This window comes from Hordeum vulgare, chromosome 5H (genome assembly GCF_904849725.1).
Source record: "Hordeum vulgare subsp. vulgare chromosome 5H, MorexV3_pseudomolecules_assembly, whole genome shotgun sequence".
In the NCBI taxonomy this organism is placed as follows: Eukaryota; Viridiplantae; Streptophyta; class Magnoliopsida; order Poales; family Poaceae; genus Hordeum; species Hordeum vulgare.
The window spans coordinates 525,532,661-525,555,956 of NC_058522.1; the positions used below are offsets into that span (position 1 = coordinate 525,532,661).

General features: G+C 49.7%; 1 protein-coding gene and 1 pseudogene across 4 annotated transcripts in view; both read right to left on the reverse strand.

Annotated features, from left to right (window-relative positions):
- Positions 1–3,290: 3,290 nt before the first annotated feature.
- The window catches only part of LOC123452189 (heat stress transcription factor A-2a-like), a 32,510-nt gene continuing 12,504 nt past the window's right edge, over positions 3,291–23,296 (reverse strand). The window contains exons 1-4 of one of the 4 annotated variants that reach the window (XM_045128798.1): positions 5,393–6,107; positions 5,171–5,298; positions 4,485–5,050; positions 3,291–4,407 (exon numbers count right to left, since the gene is read on the reverse strand). In XM_045128798.1, coding sequence (XP_044984733.1) covers positions 3,664–4,407; positions 4,485–4,856 — 1,116 coding nt within the window. In that variant the 5' untranslated portion in view covers positions 4,857–5,050; positions 5,171–5,298; positions 5,393–6,107 and the 3' untranslated portion in view covers positions 3,291–3,663. Of the gene's footprint in view, positions 4,408–4,484; positions 5,299–5,387; positions 6,108–23,296 lie in introns of those variants that run through there. The other 3 variants (XM_045128795.1, XM_045128796.1, XM_045128794.1) reach the window with 3 other exon arrangements.
- On the reverse strand, positions 5,484–6,097 carry LOC123452190 (annotated as a pseudogene).

The following is a 23,296-nucleotide window of genomic DNA, read 5'->3' on the forward strand; positions in this document are numbered from 1 at the left end:
AGATGAACACGATTATGCATTGTTTAGCACTCCAATACAAATGAGATTTCGGACCCGCATACGTCTAATACGTACTCGACATATGATACTTCTGGCTCCAGGCAGTATGCGGTAATATTTATTCTCTTCACCTCATTTAACTTGTTGTTACGTACCGGGTCATTCGTACTTATTATTCTTAATGACAATTTCAGGGTGAGTTGGCATACAATCTTCATACTGACGTGATGAACTTTGATCGACAATTGTCAACCGGACCTCTTCTGATACATAGGTCTTAGATTCAACCATGGGTCAAGCGGCTCGAGCAGAGGATAAAAGATATCTATAGAGCTATCACGTGCACCCGCACTTCGGATGTTGTGCAGCACCAGCCGCAGCCTACGCAGCTGCCGCGTCACTCAGTGCATCGACATCAGCCACGTCCATGTCTACAAGGAGTGGAACCGACGCCACATCCACCCCCACCTGACCAGCCTGGCAGTTCCGCGTGGCATCAGCCACAACACCATGCTCCGTCACCAAGCTTCATGTTTCAGCCAACTCCGCAACATCACAATCCAACTTCTGGTTTCATGTTTCATCCACATCCAGCATGTATGGTCCCTCCTACAGGATCCTATGCAGATCATGATGCGTCGGCGTCCGGATCCGGGTTTGGGAGTGAACCAAAAGAGCCACCATCGCAGCAAAACATGTGGTCGGACATGTTTTCGACTCTTCCACCATGGCCCACACAGGATACACAGTATGACCAGGGTGGATCCGAGATTCCTCCTCGTATCATTAGGCCCCACCACAGGTGGGGATGGAGTACGCCTCCCACACCCCCAGAGCGCCAACCGAGACGTCGTGAGTGAAGCAGACTCCTCCCTTCTATGTATCACTGCAGACTTATGTGTATTTTATGTATGAGACTTATGTGTATTTTATGTATGAGACTTATGTGTATTTTAAGAGACATATTCATATCTATTTCTATGCTCAGTTGGTTCATTGTGGATAACACATATACTATCAAGAACATGAGATTACAAACAAAGTAAGATGCACCTTGCCGGAATTAAAATATAACTTGCTAAAATTAAGATACAACGTGCTGATACAACTTGCTGAATTTAAGATTCAAAAATTTTAGGATACAATAAAATAAATCTACTGAGTCCAACGTGGATATTTTCCTTTTCCATCACTGGCTTCTTCTGCTGCCTTGGCCGCACGAGCCCTTCCTCTCTTTCTCTTCCTCTCAGCTTCACGGGCCTCCTCCCGCTTTCTGTAAACCTCCTCCAGCCGAAGTTTTTCTTCTTCGTTTTTCCTTATCATCTCATCAAGAAAAGCCCTCTGCTCCACACAGTACTCTTCCCACACTTTCTTCTGCGCTACTTTCTTCTCTGCTTCAGCCTTCGTGCGGCGCTCTTCCAAGTCCAAGCTAGCCCATGCACGGCGACCTCTTTGACGAATCTCGGTCACCGTCGAGTCCGTATTTCCTTGTCAATCCAACGATAGTACATGCAGAGAGGAGGAGGAGACTACCAAATATATATATATATATATATATATATATATATATATATATATATCAAGTAAACAATAATATCAACAACATATTTATTCTGGATGACTTGAGCATACCGGAGGCCTGATGTACGCCGAAATAGATTCGGGTGGATCAGATTCATAATTGGCGCAAATGAATAACTTCATGCCCAACCAATCCGAACAATCCGTCACCTCCTTCACCTTGCAGAGATCACCGCACCAGCATCGAACTGCTTCCAACCCCCCCCCCCCCCGGCAAACTCGCACTCTTCATTTTCTTAGGCCTGATGCTCTGATCCGAGCAAGGCAAACTCATATCGACTCGATGATGGAGGAAGGCAGTGGTAGTGTTCTCAAGTGAGGCTGGATGATGGAGGAAGGCAGTCCAATGCCTCCTTTTATAGACTCAGATGACCAGGAAGATGGCGGGAAAACGAGGAGGGAAATGAGGCGGGAAAGTTTTGGCGGGAAATAAGATGGTCAAAAGTTGGCGGGAAAAGGAACGCGGAAAATTTGGCGGGAAAGGTGGTGCGAAAAATTTGGCGGGAATGATGACGTGAAAATATTAGCGGTAACGGAGGAGGAAACGAAATGACGGGAAAGATTGGGGGAATATGGACAGGAAATGGAGCCGGAAAAATAACTAAGGTTGAAAAAAAATCCAGGCACCTATTACCTTAGCCAAGACCAATTAGACCTAGTCCTGTGAGAGACTTATTGGTCTTGGCTAGGCCGACAGGAACTAATTGACCTAGCCAAGGCCGATTAGTCCCTGTCATGCACCCACATGCAGGTTGATAGGTCTGTCGGCCTAGGCAAGGCCGACTGGGACTAATTAGTCTTGGCTAGGCCGATTAGTCCCTATCGGTCACGCCTAAGCCGAGACAGATATATTTTTGAAAAAATTCACATTTGAGCATTATTTTTCAAAATGAATAAAAAGTGCAATATTAAAAAACGCCAGCATGAACTGTATATTGATTGTATGCCAACGCTGACATGATGCCGGCATGAGACATGGCCGCTGGCATGATCCATGGCTGCAGGCCTTTTAAAAAAATTCCATGCGGACATAAAATGGATCGACGCGTTGGACGTACTGCCGATCCAAATCTAAAACATGACGGCCATCGAACGAACGGGCGATCCAAACGAATAAAAAACAGACAAAACGTCGTCGTCCATTTGGATCAGGCAGTTGGAGTACTCTTTTGTATTTTCGACATAGTCTATTGCCGTGCTATCAGCAATGGTTGCCGTGGTAACAGCAATGGTACAACGAAACAGTGGCCTAGACGTCAACGCAGCCCCAAAACGAATGAAGTTCGCCAAATCCAACCTACCCAGTACCCACCAGTGCATGCAAACAAAGTTGGGCACCGTGACACCTCCGGAGTCCCGACAGCAACGCGACCCAGTAGAAGCGAGCGGGAGAGGGGTGGGTGGAACCGTGAGGAATGGGTAGCGGGGCAGTCTGAACAGAATCGCTAGTGTGGTGCGCGCTTCGAAAAAAATAATCAAATCCACTGAGGATGACAAACCAGCCAGCCTTTCCACTTCAGACATTTTTTTACACACCATCCTTTTCGCTCGAGACTTTCTTCCCGTACGACCATGGAAAATGCTGAGCTCCACTACCTTTATGTGACTTCTGCAGCAATTCAGCACTCGCTTTGCATTTTTTGCCCCTTTCACGGCTTCGTCGGTCAGGAACGAACCAGGATCGATCGATCGACGCCAACTTGGAGTACTTAATCCGGTAAAGTCCCCGAGCATTATTCCACGACGCCAGGCAAAAGGCGCTGGTCCCTTTCTGTTTTGGGCAACTTGCGCATGCAGGCCGCGGGCCCCGACAACATGTCAGGTACTACTAGCAATAGAAAATGAAGAAAGCAGACCAACCCCCAACACCCATGGCCATGGGGGCATGGAGCACCACCACTAGTCCACTACCAAACGCAGAGGAACTACGCCTACGGTCTACCCTACATCGACGTTCTCCAAGCCGAAGCGGAACCTTCTCGTTCTAGAACTTTCTTTGCTTCTTCCACTGCGTTGTGCGGCCCACCCCCACGTTGTTCTTTCTCCAAGATGTTTCTCGTTCTAGAATCTTCTCTTCTCCCTTCACTGGTGGTGTTGGCCGTGGGGCCGGTTCGGGCTGAGGTGGTAGAGGCTCTGCACCAGCTCGTCCACCTCATCGTCCACGTCGTCGTCCACCTCGGCGCCGCTCGCCTCCCCTCCGCCGCCCCCGCCCGCCTCCCTCTGCCTCTCCTCGAGGCCCAGGCTCAGCAGCTCCTTCCAGAAGCTCTCCGTGTCCTCGCCGTCCGCGCGCCTGCCCTCGCCTCCGTCGACAAGCCCGTGGCCGTAGCCTTGGGCCGCGGCGCTGTAGCAGGTCTCGCCGTTGCGGGGGAGGAGGTACTCGATGGGGCGGCCGCGCTTCTTGGAGAGGAGCGCGTCCGCCAGCTCCTTCCGCCGGCTCTGGTCCTGCCGCTCCACCAGCATCTGGAGGAAGCTCGGGCTCTTCATGGCGCGCGCCAGGAACACCGTCATCTGCTGCTGCTTCTGCTCCGTGGCGGCGAGGCGCGCCTCCATGGCCTGCATCTGCACGCGCGTCGCCTGCTGCTCCTGCCGCAGCTTCACCACCTCAGCGATCAGGGTGCCCTTGTCGCGCTTCAGCTGCTGCACCTCGCCGTCGTGACCGAAATGCCCCACCTCCAGGCACACCCCTCCTTGTTGTTGCTGCTGCTGCCCCGGCGTGCCCGACGACTGAGGCCGGCGCCGCCTGATCGTCTTCAGGAGCTCCTTCTGGCCCCGCAAGAACCCCTCCGCCGCGAACTCCCACCTGTCCGGATCAACCTTCCTGAACCCCTGCAATGCAACAAGCAACCCAATCAGGTTCAGTTCGCCATGGATGGATGTACAAGAGGGACGGACAATGCGCTTACGTAGGTGTTGAGCTGGCGCACGAAGCTGGAGAAGTTGCTGTGCTTGAAGTAGCGCGGGAGGAGCACCATGGAGAAGGCGTGGGCGTCCCACACCACGAAGCTGTTCCCGGCGACCCCCCACGACACGATGGTGTCCGTGCTGTGGTCGTCCACCACCTCGTACGTCTTGTTCAGGAACGGGGTGGGACCGGCTTCGCCGAGGCCGTCCATCGGCCGCGGCAGCTCCGCCAAGGCGCCGCCGCCGACCCACGAAGATTGGGAAGAGCCCCAGGAACTAGGGGATGAGCCCCACGAAGACGGCGAGTATCCATCCGCCGCAGCTCCGGCGAAGTCGAATTCCTCCTCTTTCACAATGCCGTGAAAGGGATCCATGATGAAACGACCAAACAAACTCTATAGAAAAAACGGGACAGAGGGGATTACTGACTACTGAGCACCGGTGATCGATCGGACCAAGGAAAACGAGGTCCGGAAAGAATCAAGAACCGGCCAAATCAACTGAAGGCGATCTTGGCTAGAAAAAAAATGTCGCCCTCCAAACTCCAAAGAAGCGAACCCGTAAGTTTCTGAATCAAAATACCAAAAACAAAATTCAGAACCACAAGACCAGCAGGGCTACCAAAGGTCGTTGCAGGGGGGAAAGAATCTATAGATAGTTAAAAGTTCGAGTAATCGTCTGGACTAACAATGCTGCTGGTTGACCAATTGACGAGGGGATTTCCGGTTCTCGGCTCCACGGAAGAATCCACAAGGTCAAACAAACTAGCGGTGGCAACCCAAAACGGCAGAGCTCCCCATTGACGCCCGGAAGCAGCTGCAAGAGGAGGGTTGGAGGCGGCCAAATGTAAAATCGGAGAGTACAGGAGCAGAGAATGAACAAGGACGGAGAGAGAAGAAGCAGACCAGACCGCGGACGGAGAAGGACGGAGAGGAAAGTACAGTGCTATCCCTTTCGGCTTCGTACTTGAGGCAGTTGAGCTCGTCAGAACAGGCGCACGGTCACCGCCCATTTATACAGCCCGGCACCCCCACGTACCCACCCACCCGGGCTTCGAATTGCGAAAGTTCGAGACAGTTCTGGAAGGATTGGAACCATCTGAGGCTTATCCGGTGACGTGGCGGGGGAGCGTTCTGGAAGGCCCGGAGCCGGAGAGGGGCGATGGTTCTGGAAGGGTCGAACAAGTAGCCGCTTATCTTATTGCAGGTTGCCGGTGTCGCTTTGCGCCAGCCCGGCGGGACCAGGCGCCCATTGACCGCCGCCTCCGCGCGGAAAGGGCGCCAAGTTGGCTGGCCGCGTGGCGCGCCCTCGTGCCTACAGTGCCCGTGGTCGACCGGGATATTTCCGCCGGGGAGGTCGGCGGCCTCGCTGTCGACGCCTGGGCTGCGGAGGGCTTTCTTTTTTGCCTGTGAGGTCAGTTGTTTATGCGGCGTCGTGAGCTTTTGCTGCCGGGAAAGCTTACGCGGCGTGCCTTGTCTCCTAGTTGCGGTTGCACGGGAGAGGACGAGGCATGGAGATGGGATTTTTCTTTCGAGGTCACCGGGAGGGTGCTCTGGGCCGGCTCCGAGCCGTCGTCGTCGGCCCAGAACTTCCTATGAGCAGCGATCCGTGCCATTCAGCCCGTGCGCAGGAGGACCGGGCTGCACGGCCCTTTCCGTTTACCCGCGGAAGCCACCACGAGCGAACGAGCTCGGGCGCGCGCTGAGACCTGAGAGGCCATGAACTGGGCGGGCGGCATCGGTCTTCTCGCGTCAGAGCGTGTGGCGCGGCGCGCCTGCCGTCTCCTCCTCGGCGCTCCGGTCACCGACGCCCGTGCGGGCCGAGGCGACCTACTGGCCATGCCGTGGCCGCGTCTGGACTCTGGACGCGCGGCGCCGCCGTGTGGGCGGCCCGCTGCCCAGTGCGCGCCCCGGTGAGCAATGCTCATCACCAATCGGCACAACACGGCGACCGGTCTGCGCCTTCCTCTGTGCTGGAAGCACCCCTCGCCGCCGGCCTTCCGCTCTCAGGTCTCGCACTCGTGGTTGCGGACGGTGGGGAAAATTTACACACGGCTAGCTCTGCCAGAAGCTCGACCTCGTCTCTTCCCCATTTCTCTTCTCGTCGCCATATATAGAGAGGCAGCCGCTTAAACGGTGGGGTGGGCGCCGCGCGCTGGCCATTGGACACCTGTGTGGTGCGTATCGCATGCGGCGGAGATATTTTCGCCGGAAGGGAAAAGGAAACTGAGCATTTCTCTCGACTTTTAATCGAGAAAGCCCAAAGAAAGGCCCATGACTCCAGGAGAAACCGGCAAAACATATAACACCTCGTGACTCACCTAAAAGAACGTGACTCGTGAGTCCAAAAAACCTCGTGAGTACAAAAAAGTTTAAAATCTGATATCAGAATTTTAAGCAAGAAAAATTGAACATTTTATTATGTCAAATTACATTGTCCGCGACAATCGTTTCCCACCCGAACGCCGGCCGAACCGACGCGCCGGTCATCCCTCGCGCGCGCGGGCACTTGCAACATTTTTTCCACCCGCGCGCTTTGCTGGTCAATGGATGGAACATTTTTCGTTTAAATATGTTGCAACCAACGTCATATTTGCTGCAAACTTTTTTTTTACTTTTCTGTCCCAGTAAAAAAGCTGCATATACGTTGGGTTGCAACTCCAGTTCGTCGGATTTTTCTTTTACAATCGATGTTTTTTACTTTTGATACAACCGTGTTAATTTTTGCTACAACCGGCATTATGTTTTGCTGCAACCGTTCACTAAAAAACTTGCATACACGTCACGTAAATATTTGTTACAACCGGCGTTTGACTTTTGCTACCACGTACCATCAGCTTCGTTTTTTTGCTACGATCACGTAGATATTTTTTTACTATAATTTTTGTTTTTTGTTGCAACCGTTGAAAAAATTACTGCATTGCATCGAAAATTTGCTGCATAGGAAGAAAAATGTTACATGCGGATCCAACGGTGCGGACGACACGGGGTTGGTGGATCCTGCGGCTCGCGCGCGGCTGGCCGAAAATCAGGGTTGGCGCGCCGGCGCAGATCACTCCCCTTTGTTTTTGGCAGGAGAGGAGGTCTCTTGATACTAGTATTCTTTATCTTTCTTACCTTCTCTTTTTTTTCTTATTTTTGAGGGGAAATGTTGTGCTTTATTTAATCGTGGTTCGTCGGAATTTCATCCGAAACAACATCTAAAATATTGTCTGGGGGAACCCCGAACCAAACCTTACACAACTTATCACCTTTTCCAACTTTAGCTAACTTATGAGCAGCACCATTCGCCGATCGCCGAGCCCACGAGACCTTCACCTCCTCAAACATCCCAAATGCTGTTTTAATCTCATTGATCCATGGCCCGTCCGCAGAGAGAACCCTATTAGGCTGGTTGAGCATATCCACCACTTCTTCCGCATCCAGTTCGACATGTACCCTCATAGCATTGACCTCGGCCGCCACTTGGAGAGCTCGTCTACACGCTAAAATCTCAGCCGATGCAGGATCAACAATGTGTGGGAAGTGGTGACAGGCAGCAGCTAGGAAGGCTCTCTGGTGGTCACGAATAATCGCACCACCCCCAGAACCCCCACACTCTCGCCGGGCCACCGCCCCATCCGAGTTCACTTTAATCCATCCCTCCTTAGGAGGCTCCCATCGTTGCACCACCCTTTGCTTGACCTCCCCAGCCGGTCGCCCATGTACTTCTTGCCACTCCTGCATATGTGCTGCAACCGAGCTCATTATTTCATGTGCTGGAGCAATCTGTTTGCCATCCCTTGCTTCATTCCGGGCCAGCCAGAGCCCGTAGGTAGCTTGCACCATCACCTACCGATCACATGTTGATGCCCCCGCAAACCAATCTAGTAGCCAGCTAGCTAGAGCACTCTGGGAGTCCGTCGTACCCGGTGGGATCGCCACCGAGACCCCCTTTTCTGAGTGAAGAAGCTGCCAGAAGCACATGGAGTGTTGGCAAGCCCAAAACCGGTGATGAATGGATTCTTCGCGCCCACACACCACACAGAAAACCCCATGCTTGATTCTTCTTCGATGTAGCTCATATCCTACCGCCAAACCATTTTTAATCATCCTCCACACATGTATCTTAGCTTTCGTTGGCGCAAAGGTGTCCCATAACGCGATGAAGCATCTGTGTTTATTCACGGAACCCGAGGACTCCGGTTGTCCGGATCTCGCTCTCCACTTAGCTTGATTCAAATGGTAGGCTGATTTGACAGAAAACACCCGTTCTTAGTAAAGTTCCAAGCAAGATAGTCCTCCTCACCTGGACCTGCAACTGCTATCTGTTTTATGTCCTTCGCGTCATCAGGGGAAAACATGGCATCGATCCGCTGAGTATTCTAGGAGCGACCATCCGGGTTCAGTAGGTCAGCTACATGTGTCACACCCGGTAGGAAAAGTTGTCCCAATGGCTTCATGCTCCCGCTTCTGGGTATCCAGTTATCGTGATGGATCTTAACCCTCGTCCCATCCCCTATGCGCCAGATCACCCCATCATGAAGAAGATCTCTTCCATGCAAAATACTGTGAAAAGTGAAAGAGGCATTTGATGGGCACGTTGCTGACATGATCGATGTTCTTGGAAGTAGCGAGCCTTCAGGACCCTTGCACATAGAGAATCTGGTTCCTGCATGATCCTCCAAGCTTGTTTGGCCAAAAGAGCCTGGTTAAACAGCGCAGGGTTTCTGAACCCAAGCCCACCTTCTTTCTTCGATGCACACATCTTTTGCCAAGCCACCCAGTGTACTTTCCTGTTACCATTCGTTGCCCCCACCAGAATTTAGAAGAAATCGAAGTCAGGTTCCGGCATATCTTCTTGGTGAGTTGAAAACAGCTCATAGTAAAGGTTCGTACAGCCTGAAGTCCTGATTTGACCAGACAACAGCTTTGGATAGCCCAAGCCCCTTCCATCCGCCTACTTTAGTTTTGGAGCTCTCGGTGACATACTTAAAAGATCCCTCCTTGGACCTCCCAACCAGTGTCGGCAGCCCAAGGTATTTCTCGCTTAGAGCCTCTGAATAAATCCCAATGGCCTGCTTAAGCTCCTCTTTCACTTCATCCGAGCACCCATTCCCGAAAAAGATGGAGGATTTCCCTAGATTGACTCTCTGACCGGATGCAGCCTCATATTTGGTTAAAATTTCTTTAAGAGCCACCAAATTGGCACTTGAGCCCTCAAGGAACACAATGCTGTCATATGCAAACAGGAGGTGTGTAACATGGGGGCCAGTGCTCCCAAACTTCACTCCTTTTATTACCGACTCAGCTTGGGCGTGCTTCAAAAGTGCCAAGAAACCCTCCACACAGAACAAAAAAAGGTACGGGGACAGAGGGTCACCCTGCCGAAGACCCCTCGAGGGGGAGAAAGACCTAGAACATGCCCCATTCAGCTTAACAGAAAACTTTGCCGAGGTGACACGCCTCATTACCATAGAGATCCACTGAGGAGCAAAACCGAACCTCTCCAGCATTTGTTGTAGGAACGTCCACTCCACTCTGTCATACGCCTTCATCATATCCAACTTGACCGCACACAGGGGTTTCTTCCTCTTCCTAGTTATGATCGCATGAACACATTCATAAGCAGTGAAAACATTATCTGTAATAAGGCGCCCTGGCACGAATGCACTCTGTTCTTCGGGGATAACAATGGTAGGATACCCTTCAACCTATTGGCCAACACTTTAGTACCAATTTTATAGAGTACATTGAATAGGCTTATCGGTCTGAACTAAGACAGTAACTCCGGTGAGTTCGTCTTCGGGATCATGACAATCACTGTATCATTAAAAGACATAGGAGCCGCAACCCCACACAGGAACTCCCTCACTGCCCTGCACACATCAGCTCCGACCATCGACCAGTGTCTTTGGTAGAATAGTGTTGGCAGACCATCAGGACCAGGTGCTTTCGTCGGCCCCATTTGGAACAACGCCGCGCGAATCTCCTCATCCTTGATAGGGGAAGTTAATAGGTCATTCATATCCGGAGTAATCATGTGCGCAATATGCTGTAGTAGTTGGTTAGCTCCAGACGATCCCTCCGTTTTAAATAACATCTCATAGAACTTGCCGCCATCTCCCGCATCTCTTCATCCACCGAACAGATTGAGCCATCATCTCTTCGCAGGCGCTTAATGTGATTTTTCCTTTTCCTATGAGAAGCCCTATTCTAAAAATATTTGCTATTTTGATTGCCAGCCTTCAACACTCCACCCTCGATTTCTGCTTATACATCAGTTCCTCCTAGGTGTAGATTTCCTTGAGCTATGCTTCCGTATCCCGAACCTCCAGTGAGCATCCGGATCGCAACGCTCTCTCCTTCGCTTCCACTAGTTGTGCTTTCAGCTTTGCAATCTTGTGTCTGATGGACCCGAAGACTTCACGCGCCCACCGCTGCATAGTTTTAGTCGTGCTCCCAATTTTCTGCCAAACCATCGCCAGACCCTGTTCGCCATTCCCAGCAGCTGCCCATGCCTCTTCAAACATGGATTGATAATTTTCATGCCTAGTCCATGCCTCCTCATATCGGAAGGGCCGATCTCCAGGTCTTAACCGACGTGGAGCCGTCTCCATCGCCCGTACGAGCAGTGCTTGATGGTCCGATTCTTCAGTCATAATATGTTCAACATTTGTTTCCGGGAACAGCTCTAAGAAGCTATCCGAGCACGCAGCCCGATCCAGCCTCACCTGTATGTTCTCCGCACCTCCACGCTTGTTATCCCATGTATATTGATAACCCGAGAAACCGAGATCTGCCAAACCGCAGTTGGCAAGACGGTCCCTAAAGTCCTCCATCTACATGAAGGATCGTGTGTTGCCACCCACCTGGTCCGATTGGAACATAATTTCATTATAGTCACCAAGGCATATCCATGGAAGATCATCCTATGCTCGAAGATAACGCATAGCATCCCAGGATTTTTTCCTCATCTCAGCATGAGGCTCTGTTGGAATTATGCCCTAGAGGCAATAATAAATACAGTTATTATTATAATTCTTGTATCAAGATAATCGTTTAATATCCGTGCTATAATTGTATTGAATGAAGACTTATATACATGTGTGGATACATAGACAAAACACTGTCCCTAGCAAGCCTCTAGTTGGCTAGCCAGTTGATCAAAGATAGTCACGGTCTTCTGACTATGTACAAGGTGTTGTTGCTTGATAACTGGATCACGTCATTAGGAGAATCACGTGTTGGACTAGACCCAAACTAATAGACGTAGCATGTTGATCGTGTCATTTTGTTGCTACTGTTTTCTGCGTGTCATGTATTTGTTCCTATGACCATGAGATCATATAACTCACTGACACCGGAGGAATGCTTTGTGTGTATCAAACGTCGCAACGTAACTGGGTGACTATAAAGATGCTCTACAGGTATCTCCGAAGGTGTTCGTTGAGTTAGTATGGATCGAGACTGGGATTTCTCACTCCGTGTGACGGAGAGGTATCTTGGGGCCCACTCGGTAATACAACATCACACACAAGCCTTGCAAGCAATGTAACTTAGTGTAAGTTGCGGGGTCTTGTATTACGGAACGAGTAAAGAGACTTGCCGGTAAACGAGATTGAAATACGTATGCGGATACTGACGATCGAATCTCGGGCAAGTAACATACCGAAGGACAAAGGGAATGACATGCGGGATTATATGAATCCTTGGCACTGAGGTTCAAACAATAAGATCTTCGTAGAATATGTAGGATCCAATATGGGCATCCAGGTCCCGCTATTGGATATTGACCGAGGAGTCTCTCGGGTCATGTCTACATAGTTCTCGAACCCGCAGGGTCTGCACACTTAAGGTTCGACGTTGTTTTATGCGTATTTGAGTTATATGGTTGGTTACCGAATGTTGTTCGGAGTCTCGGATGAGATCACGGACGTCACGAGGGTTTCCGGAATGGTCTGGAAACGAAGATTGATATATAGGATGACCTCATTTGATTACCGGAAGGTTTTCGGAGTTACCGGGAATGTACCGGGAATGACGAATGGGTTCTGGGTGTTCACCGGGGGGGGCAGCCCACCCCGGGGAAGCCCATAGGCCTTGGGGTTGGCGCACCATCTCTTGGTGGGCTGGTGGGACAGCCCAAGAAGGCCCTATGTGCCCTAGATAGAAAATCAAAGAGAAAAGAAAAGAAAAAGGAGGTGGGAAGGGAGAGAAGGACTCCACCTTCCAATCCTAGTTGGACTAGGATTGGAGGAGGACTCCTCCTCCCCTTGGTGCGCAGCCCTTGGGGATCCTTGAGCCTCAAGGCAAGCCTCCCCTCCCTCCTCCTACATGCTATTAGGGTTGATTTGAGACAACGTTTTCAAGGCAGCCCGACCACATACCTCCACGCTTTTACCTCTAGATCGCGTTTCTGCGTAGCTCGGGCGGAGCCCTGCTGAGATTGGATCACCACCAACCTCCAGAGCGCCGTCACGCTGCCGGAGAACTCATCTACCTCTCCGTCTCTCTTGTTGGATCAGGAAGGCCGAGATCATCGTCGAGCTGTACGTGTGCTGAACGCGGAGGTGCCGTACGTTCGGCACTAGATCGTGGGACGGATCGCGGGACGGTTCGTGGGACGGTTCGCGGGGCGGATCGAGGGACGTGAGGACGTTGCACTACATCAACCGCGTTCACTAACGCTTCTGCTGTGCGATCTACAAGGGTACGTAGATCGGAAATCCCCTCTCATAGATGGACATCACCATGATAGGTCTTCGTGCGCGTAGGAAACTTTTTGTTTCCCATGCGACGTTCCCCAACAGTGGCATCATGAGCTAGGTTCATGCGTAGATGTAATCTCGAGTAGAACACAAAAGTTTTTGTGGGCGATGATGTGCGTCTTGCTGCCCTCCTTAGTCTTGTCTTGATTCCGCAGTATTGTTGGATTGAAGCGGCTTGGACCGACATTACTCGTACGCTTACGAGAGATTGGTTTCATCGCTACGAGTAACTCCGTTGCTCAAAGATGACTAGCAAGTGTTGGTTTCTCCAACTTTAGCTGAATCGGATTTGACCGAGGAGGTCCTTGGATAAGGTTAAATAGCAATTCATATATCTACGTTGTGGTGTTTGCGTAAGTAAGATACGATCCTACTAGATACCCATGGTCACCACGTAAAACATGCAACAACAAATTAGAGGACGTCTAACTTGTTTTTGCAGGGTATGCTCATGATGTGATATGGCCAACGATGTGATGTGATATATTGGATGTATGAGATGATCATGTTGTAATAGATAATATCGACTTGCACGTCGATGGTACGGCAACCGGCAGGAGCCATATGGTTGTCTTTAAACTAATGTTTGTGCTTGCAGATGCGTTTACTATATTGCTAGGATGTAGCTTTAGTAGTAATAGCATGAGTAGCATGACAACCCCGATGGCGACACGTTGATGGAGATCATGGTGTGGCGCTGGTGACAAGAAGATTGTGCCGGTGCTTTGGTGATGGAGATCAAGGAGCACGTGATGATGGCCATATCATGTCACTTATGAATTGCATGTGATGTTAATCCTTTTATGCACCTTATTTTGCTTAGAATGACGGTAGCATTATGAGGTGATATCTCACTAAAATTTCAAGATGAAATTGTGTTCTCCCCAACTGTGCACCGTTGCTACAGTTCGTCGTTTCGAGACACCACGTGATGATCGGGTGTGATAGACTCAACGTTCACATACAACGGGTGCAAAACAGTTGCACACGCGGAACACTCGGGTTAAGCTTGACGAGCCTAGCATGTGCAGACATGGCCTCGGAACACATGAGACCGAAAGGTCGATCATGAATCATATAGTTGATATGATTAGCATAGGGATGCTTACCACTGAAACTATACTCAACTCACGTGATGATCGGACTTGAGCTAGTGTAAGTGGGTCATGAACCACTCAAATGACTAGAGAGATGTACTTTTTGAGTGGGAGTTTAGCAAGTAATTTGATTAAGTTAAACTCTAATTATCTTGAACATAGTCTAAAGTCAACTTTGAATATATTTGTGTTGTAGATCATGGCTCACGCAACAGTCACCCTGAATTTTAATACGTTCCTAGAGAAAGCTAAGTTGAAAGATGATGGAAGCAACTTTCTAGACTGGGCTCGTAATCTTAAGTTGATCCTACAAGCTGGGAAGAAGGATTATGTCCTTAATGCTGCGCTAGGAGAAGAGCCACCCGCTACGGCTGACCAAGATGTTAAGAACGCTTGGTTAACACGTAAGGAGGACTACTCAGTAGTTCAATGTGCAGTCTTGTATGGCTTAGAGCCGGGACTTCAACGTCGCTTTGAGCTCATTTGATTACCGGAAGGTTTTCGGAGTTACCGGGAATGTACCGGGAATGACGAATGGGTTGTGGGTGTTCACGGGGGGGGGGGGGGCAGCCCACCCCGGGGAAGCCCATAGGCCTTGGGGGTGGCGCACCAGCCCTTGGTGGGCTGGTGGGACAGCCCAAGAAGGCCCTATGCGCCATAGATGGAAAATCAAAGAGAAAAGAAAAAAAAAGGAGGTGGGAAGGGAGAGAAGGACTCCACCTTCCAATCCTAGTTGGACTAGGATTGGAGGAGGACTCCTCCTCCCCTTGGTGCGCATCCCTTGGGGCTCCTTGAGCCTCAAGGCAAGCCTCCCCTCCCTCCTCCTATATATATGGAGCTATTAGGGCTGATTTGAGACAACTTTTTCAAGGCAGCCCGACCACATACCTCCACAGTTTTACCTCTAGATCGCGTTTCTGCGGAGCTTGGGCGGAGCCCTGCTGAGATTAGATCACCACCAACCTTTGGAGCGCCGTCACGCTGCCGGAGAACTCATCCACCTCTCCGTCTCTCTTGCTGGATCAAGAAGGCCGAGATCATCGTCGAGCAGTACGTGTGCTGAACGCGGAGGTGCCATCCGTTCGGCACTAGCTCGTGGGACGGATCGTGGGACGGTTCGTGGGGCGGATCGAGGGACGTGAGGATGTTCCACTACATCAACCACATTCACTAACGCTTCTGCTATGCGATCTACAAGGGTACGTAGATCGGAAATCCGCTCTCGTAGATGGACATCACCATGATAGGTCTTCGTGCGCGTAGGAAATTTTTTGTTTCCCATGCGACGTTCCCCAACAGGCTCCCCATAGAATCGAGTGATCCTACAGGTTTTCCCATCGCATGCTACCTCCGCATCTATATAATATTGGCACCATGGCCGCACTGTGACCTGCAGATGATCCCTCCACCATAGCGCGAGGCCCCCACTCCTCCCTTGACAGTCAACCGCAACACCCCCACTGAAACCACAACTGCATCGGAGTCTCTCCATCGCTCTCGCCGTTTTCTTCGTCTCCGACAGGAAAACCACCACTGGGTTGTAGGACCGTATCAGGTCACGAAGTTCGCCCACTGTCGAGTCCAACCCCAGTCCTCGACAGTTCCAGGCCAAGAGATTCATAGTGTCCGGCGGCCCTGAGCCCCAGGGTCCGCCGATCGCTCATTATCCTGTGAAATACGCTCAAACACAGAAGCAGTCTTACGTCTGGTGTCACAAATGAAAGAATCATGCACTACCTGCTTCTCGGGATCCTCCTTCGCCACCCATAGCTGTTTCGGCCTCCGCTTCTTGCTCATGCTCCCAACACGGTCACGCGGTTCATACCGCATCGTTTGTGTGTCAGCCGGTCGTATCTTCCTAACATAGTGGCCTCTTCTCCTGTTGTTGGCCTAACCCAAGCGGGAACCAATGTCCTCGTTTGGCTGCCTCAGTTTCACATCCAAGGGCGTAGGAGAATGATCATTCTGCACCTGCCTGTTCACCACCCCTCTGTCACCAGCCGAACCACTCCCACGTCGATCCTCAACCAGTTTGGACCGAAGATCCTTCTCCCTGCGTTTCTCTAGCTCATTTCTCAGGTCTCTATCTTTGCCATTACTATCCTTCCCAGAAGAGAGCTGAGAGCCCAATCTAACGCCCCTCACAATCGAAGGCTCCGCGCCAGTGCGGGAGCTGGCCGAGTGGGCAAACTCGTCCTGCAGATCACGCTTAGTTGGATTACCCTTCCTTTCCTCATGACCCTGTCTGCCATGTTCGGTATCACGAGTCTTGCTACTCCCCAAACTGTAGTTGCTCCCTCCTCCAGCACCATAGCTTCTCTCCCTTGCCGATCCCTACTTTCCTGATGAGGACCGAAGCCACCCCCCCCATTGTTGCGAAGAATCCACTGGTAGAGCACACGTCCCATTCACATGCACCAGACGTCCACATTCAAAGCAGAAGTGGGGGACTTTTTCATAGCTGAAATCATACCATGTGCGATCGTTATCTTCAGAGGAAGCCTTCAAATAACAGCCCCTTACCAGGGGCTCAAAGACAGATATCACTGCTCGGACCCGAAGTTGGTTGCTCCTTGCTACACCATCCTTGTCTACATCTACGCGAACCACCTCCCCCATGCAGTTACCTAGGGCTTTACCTAGTTCTTCAGTCCGCATGTCAGGGGGTAGATCATGCACTTGAAACCATACTTCAATCTTATCAAAGACCATCTCAGAGGGCCGCGTGCCGCCTTCATAGTTCTTAATAACTAGTACACTGAAATCAAACTGCCATGGCCCATTATAGAGAACATGCTTCCAATCACCTTCACTACCGAAGTGCACCTCAAAGACATTATGGCCGAGATCCCTGAATTTTGCCTCCTTATGTAATCCCCAAGCGCGCTGCATCGTTCCCTCCAGGACAGATATGTTGAGAGGTTTTGGTGAGAAGGATTCCCCTACTACCGCCCATCTCCCCTTCCGCGATTGGGTCTGTTCAGCCTTAGCAAAAACCAGTCCCTCGGCCTCTTTATCCATCAGCACCATGCTTTCCATCCTTGCGGACAGGCTCGCAGCAAGATCCGGCGTCTTGCACTCTGTCGGGACCCTCGAAGATCCCCCACTTGCTGATCTACCCTGTTACCGCATCTCCGGTGTCGCCGCCACAGACGCCCTAGGGTTCATCCTTGACCTCGGAGTGACTGCGTCCCTCCCAGAGTCCCTCTCCGCCATCAGCCACCAATGGCGAATTGAGTCACAACCGATCCGCGCCCAACAAGAACGCCGTCGTTCTCAGGGCACCACCGGAGCCTTCACCACCCCCGTCAGCAGAACCCTAACCCTAGCGAGAAGAAAGAGATCGCCCTGCAATCGCCTCCCCCGTCGCCTTAGCGTTCCCTACGTGGTGGACCCATCCTCTTACCTTCTCTCTGACATGTACTCCCTCCGTTCCTAAATATAAGTCTTTTAAGAGATTTTACTAAGAGACTACATACGTATGTATATAGACATGCTTTAGAAAGTAGATTCATCCATTTTACTTCGTATGTAGTCCCCTAGTCAAATCTTTAAAAAGACTTATATTTAGGAACGAAGGGAGTAATATGGTTGGTGTAATATGGAATAAAACTTGGTAGACACTTTGATATGTGGTTGTTATCTCAGGTAGTTCATAAAAAATTACGTGTTTAAACTCCGACATCTTGGCTTTAATATAGTTGGTGCTGGGGAAGACCCCTCTCTTTTAAAAAAAATCTGGAAAACACCTTATGAGTGAAATGCACAATCGATACGGTTTAGGCCATCTCTAAATGATCCCCTAAAGCTCAAATTTGAGGAGCAAAAGTAATACTTAGGCCAAAAAGAGCCAACTAGCAGATCCTCTAAACCCAAAAATTATTAAATCTAAGCCATTTACCCCTAAAACTTGTATCCCTCTCTCTCTCCCTCTCTCTCTCATATTTAGTCCACTTGGCGTGTGGACTACATATAAGCAGCTGTTATCGTCATTGGAACCTACGTCGTCGGTCGTCCACCGCCCCGATGCCCGAAACCCGCATCACCTTTTGCACCTCCAGCGACCCTTATCGGCGTTAGAATCCAGCTAACAACGACAAATTTAACAAAAAACGTCACCCACAAAGGTGAGGCCATCACCGTTATCTCTTCTCTGTCTTGCTGTCGTCCAGCACTCCTCTACCTCCATTCTCTGTTTCTGGTTCTCTATCCTCACCTTCTGCATCGCCGCCTCCTCTGTCGCGCAACATCTCGCACCAGCTTCCCCTTAGACCTCTTCATCATCACCTTGCCCTTGGAGCAAGGGCTTGAGGGCCAGTGAGAAGAAGATGGCACCCGCGACGCTGACCTCCGAACATGGTGATGGTTAAGAAGGCAGCCTAGCTCACTTGGCTAGTGGACTGGATATACAACCCAGCCAATGTTGGAATTATGCCCTAGAGGCAATAATAAATATAGTTATTATTATAATTCATGTATCAAGATAATCGTTTATTATCCATGCTATAATTGTATTGAATGAAGACTCATTTACATGTGTGGATACATAGACAAAACACTGTCCCTAGCAAGCCTCTAGTTGGCTAGCCAGTTGATCAAAGATAGTCAGTGTCTTCTGATTATGAACAAGGTGTTGTTTCTTGATAACTGGATCACGTCATTAGGAGAATCACGTGATGGACTAGACCCAAACTAATAGACGTAGCATGTTGATCGTGTCATTTTGTTGCTACTGTTTTCTGCGTGTCAAGTATTTGTTCCTATGACCATGAGATCATATAACTCACTGACACCGGAGGAATGCTTTGTGTGTATCAAACGTCGCAACGTAACTGGGTGACTATAAAGATGCTCTACAGGTATCTCTGAAGGTGTTAGTTGAGTTAGTATGGATCAAGACTGGGATTTGTCACTCCGTGTGACGGAGAGGTATCTCGGGGCCCACCCGGTAATACAACATCACACACAAGCCTTGCAAGCAATGTAACTTAGTGTAAGTTGCGGGATCTTATATTACGGAACGAGTAAAGAGACTTGCCGGTAAACGAGATTGAAATAGGTATGCGGATATAGACGATCGAATCTCGGGCAAGTAACATACCGAAGGACAAAGGGAATGACATACGGGATTATATGAATCCTTGGCACTGAGGTTCAAACGATAAGATCTTCGTAGAATATGTAGGATCCAATATGGGCATCCAGGCCCCGCTATTGGATATTGACCGAGGAGTCTCTCGGGTCATGTCTACATAGTTCCCGAACCCGCAGGGTCTGCACACTTAAGGTTCGACGTTGTTTTATGCGTATTAGAGTTATATGGTTGGTTACCGAATGTTGTTCGGAGTCCTGGATGATATCACGGACGTCACGAGGGTTTCCGAAATGGTCCGGAAACAAAGATTGATATATAGGATGACCTCATTTGATTACCGGAAGGTTTTCGGAGTTACCGGGAATGTACCGGGAATGACGAATGGGTTCCGGGAGTTCACCGGGGGGGGCAACCCATCCCGGGGAAGCCCATAGGCCTTGAGGGTGGCGCACCAGCCCTTAGTGGGCTGGTGGGACAGCCCAAAAGGGCCCTATGCGCATTGGAAGAAAAATCAAAGAGAAAGAAAAAAAAGGAGGAGGTGGGAAGGGAAGGAAGGACTCCCACCCACCAAACCAAGTCCAACTCGGTTTGGGGGGGGAGACCTTCCCCCCTTGGCTCGGCCGACCCCCTTGGGGATCCTTGAGCCCCAAGGCAAGGTCCCCTCTCTCCCACCTATATATACGGAGGTTTTAGGGCTGATTTGAGACGACTTTTCCACGGCAGCCCGACCACATACCTCCACGGTTTTTCCTCTAGATCGCGTTTCCGCGGAGCTCGGGTGGAGCCCTGCTGAGATAAGATCACCACCAACCTCCGGAGCGCCGTCATGCTGCCGGAGAACTCTTCTACCTCTCCGTCTCTCTTGCTGGATCAAGAAGCCCGAGATCATCGTCGAGCTGTACGTGTGCGGAACGCGGAGGTGCCGTCCGTTCGGTACTAGATCGTGGGACTGATCGCGGGATTGTTCGTGGGGCGGATCGAGGGACGTGAGGACGTTCCACTACATCAACCGCGTTCACTAACGCTTCTGCTGTATGGTCTACAAGGGTACGTAGATCACTCATCCCCTCTCGTAGATGGACATCACCATGATAGGTTTTTGTGCGCGTAGGAAATTTTTTGTTTCCCATGCGACGTTCCCCAACAGTGGCATCATGAGCTAGGTTCATGCGTAGATGTAATCTCGAGTAGAACACAAAAGTTTTTGTGGGCGATGATGTGCGTCTTGCTGCCCTCCTTAGTCTTGTCTTGATTCCGCAGTATTGTTGGATTGAAGCGGCTTGGACCGACATTACTCGTACGCTTACGAGAGATTGGTTTCATCGCTACGAGTAACTCCGTTGCTCAAAGATGACTAGCAAGTGTTGGTTTCTCCAACTTTAGTTGAATCGGATTTGACCGAGGAGGTCCTTGGATAAGGTTAAATAGCAATTCATATATCTACGTTGTGGTGTTTGCGTAAGTAAGATGCGATCCTACTAGATACCCATGGTCACCACGTAAAACATGCAACAACAAATTAGAGGATGTCTAACTTGTTTTTGCAGGGTATGCTCATGATGTGATATGGCCAACGATGTGATGTGATATATTGGATGTATGAGATGATCATGTTGTAATAGATAATATCGACTTGCACGTCAATGGTACGGCAACCGGCAGGAGCCAAATGGTTGTCTTTAAACTAATGTTTGTGCTTGCAGATGCGTTTACTATATTGCTAGGATGTAGCTTTAGTAGTAATAGCATGAGTAGCATGACAACCCCGATGGCGAGACGTTGATGGAGATCATGGTGTGGCGCTGGTGACAAGAAGATTGTGCCGGTGCTTTGGTGATGGAGATCAAGGAGCACGTGATGATGGCCATATCATGTCACTTATGAATTGCATGTGATGTTAATCCTTTTATGCACCTTATTTTGCTTAGAATGACGGTAGAATTATGAGGTGATATCTCACTAAAATTTCAAGACGAAATTGTGTTCTCCCCAACTGTGCACCGTTGCTACAGTTCGTCGTTTCGAGACACCACGTGATGATCGGGTGTGATAGACTCAACGTTCACATACAACGGGTGCAAAACAGTTGCACACGCGGAACACTCGGGTTAAGCTTGACGAGCCTAGCATGTGCAGACATGGCCTCAGAACACATGAGACCGAAAGGTCGATCATGAATCATATAGATGATATGATTAGCATAGGGATTCTTACCACTGAAACTATACTCGACTCACGTGATGATCGGACTTGAGCTGGTGTAAGTGGATCATGAACCACTCAAATGACTAGAGAGATGTACTTTTTGAGTGGGAGTTTAGCGAATAATTTGATTAAGTTAAACTCTAATTATCTTGAACATAGTCTAAGTCCACTTTGAATATATTTGTGTTGTAGATCATGGCTCACGCGACAGTCACCCTGAATTTTAATACGTTCCTAGAGAAAGCTAAGTTGAAAGATGATGGAAGCAACTTTGTAGACTAGGCTCGTAATCTTAAGCTAATCTTACAAGCTGGGAAGAAGGATTATGTCCTTAATGCTGCGCTAGGAGATGAACCTCCCGCTACGGCTGATCAGGATGTTAAGAACGCTTGGTTAGCACGTAAGGAGGACTACTCATTAGTTCAATGTGCAATCTTGTATGGCTTAGAACCGGGACTTCAACGTCGCTTTGAGCGTCATGGAGCATTTGAGATGTTCCAGGAGTTGAAGTTTATCTTTCATAAGAACGCCCGGATCGAGAGGTATGAGACCTCCGATAAATTCTATGCTTGCAAGATGGAGGAGAACTCGTCTGTCAGTGAACATGTGCTCAAAATGTCTCGGTACTCAAACCGTCTAGCTGAGCTGGGGATTGAACTCCCACAAGAGGCTATCACTGACAGAATCCTTCAATCACTGCCGCCAAGCTATAAAGGCTTTGTGTTGAACTACAACATGCAAGGGATGAACAAGTCTCCCGGCGAGTTGTTTGCGATGCTGAAAGTCGCAGAGTCTGAACTCCGTAAAGAGCATCAAGTGTTGATGGTGAATAAGACCACTAGTTTCAAGAGAAACGGCAAAGGCAAGAAGGGTAATTCAAAGAAGAGCGGCAAGCCTGTGGCCACTCCTACGAAGAAACCCAAAGCTGGACCTAAGCCTGAAACAGAGTGTTACTATTGCAAGGGTATGGGTCACTGGAAGCGCAATTGCCCCAAGTATCTGGCAGATAAGAAGGCGGACAAAGAAAAATCAGGTATATTTGATATACATGTTATTGATGTGTACTTAACCGGCTCTCGTAGTAGTGCCTGGGTATTCGATACCGGTTCTATTGCTCATATTTGCAACTCGAAACAGGAACTGCGGAATAGACGAAGGCTGGCGAAAGATGAAGTGACGATGCGCGTAAGAAATGGTTCCAAGGTTGATGCAATCGCCGTCGGCACAGTTTCACTTCAGTTACCATCAGGATTAGTTATGAACTTGAATCATTGTTATTTAGTGCCTGCGTTGAGCATGAACAATATATCTGGATCTTGTTTATTGCGAGACGGTTACTCTTTTAAGTCAGAGAATAATGGTTGTTCTATTTCTATGAGTAACATCTTTTATGGTCATGCACCCAATGTGAGAGGATTGTTCATATTGAATCTTGATAGCGATACACACATACATAACATTGAGACCAAAAGAGTTAGAGTTAACAATGATTGCGCCATATTTTTGAGGCACTGCCGCTTAGGTCATATTGGTGTAAAGCGCATGAAGAAACTCCATGCCGATGGACTTTTGGAGTCACTTGACATGTGCGAACCATGCCTCATGGGCAAGATGACTAAAACTCCGTTCTCCGGAACAATGGAGCGTGCAAGTGACTTGTTGGAAATC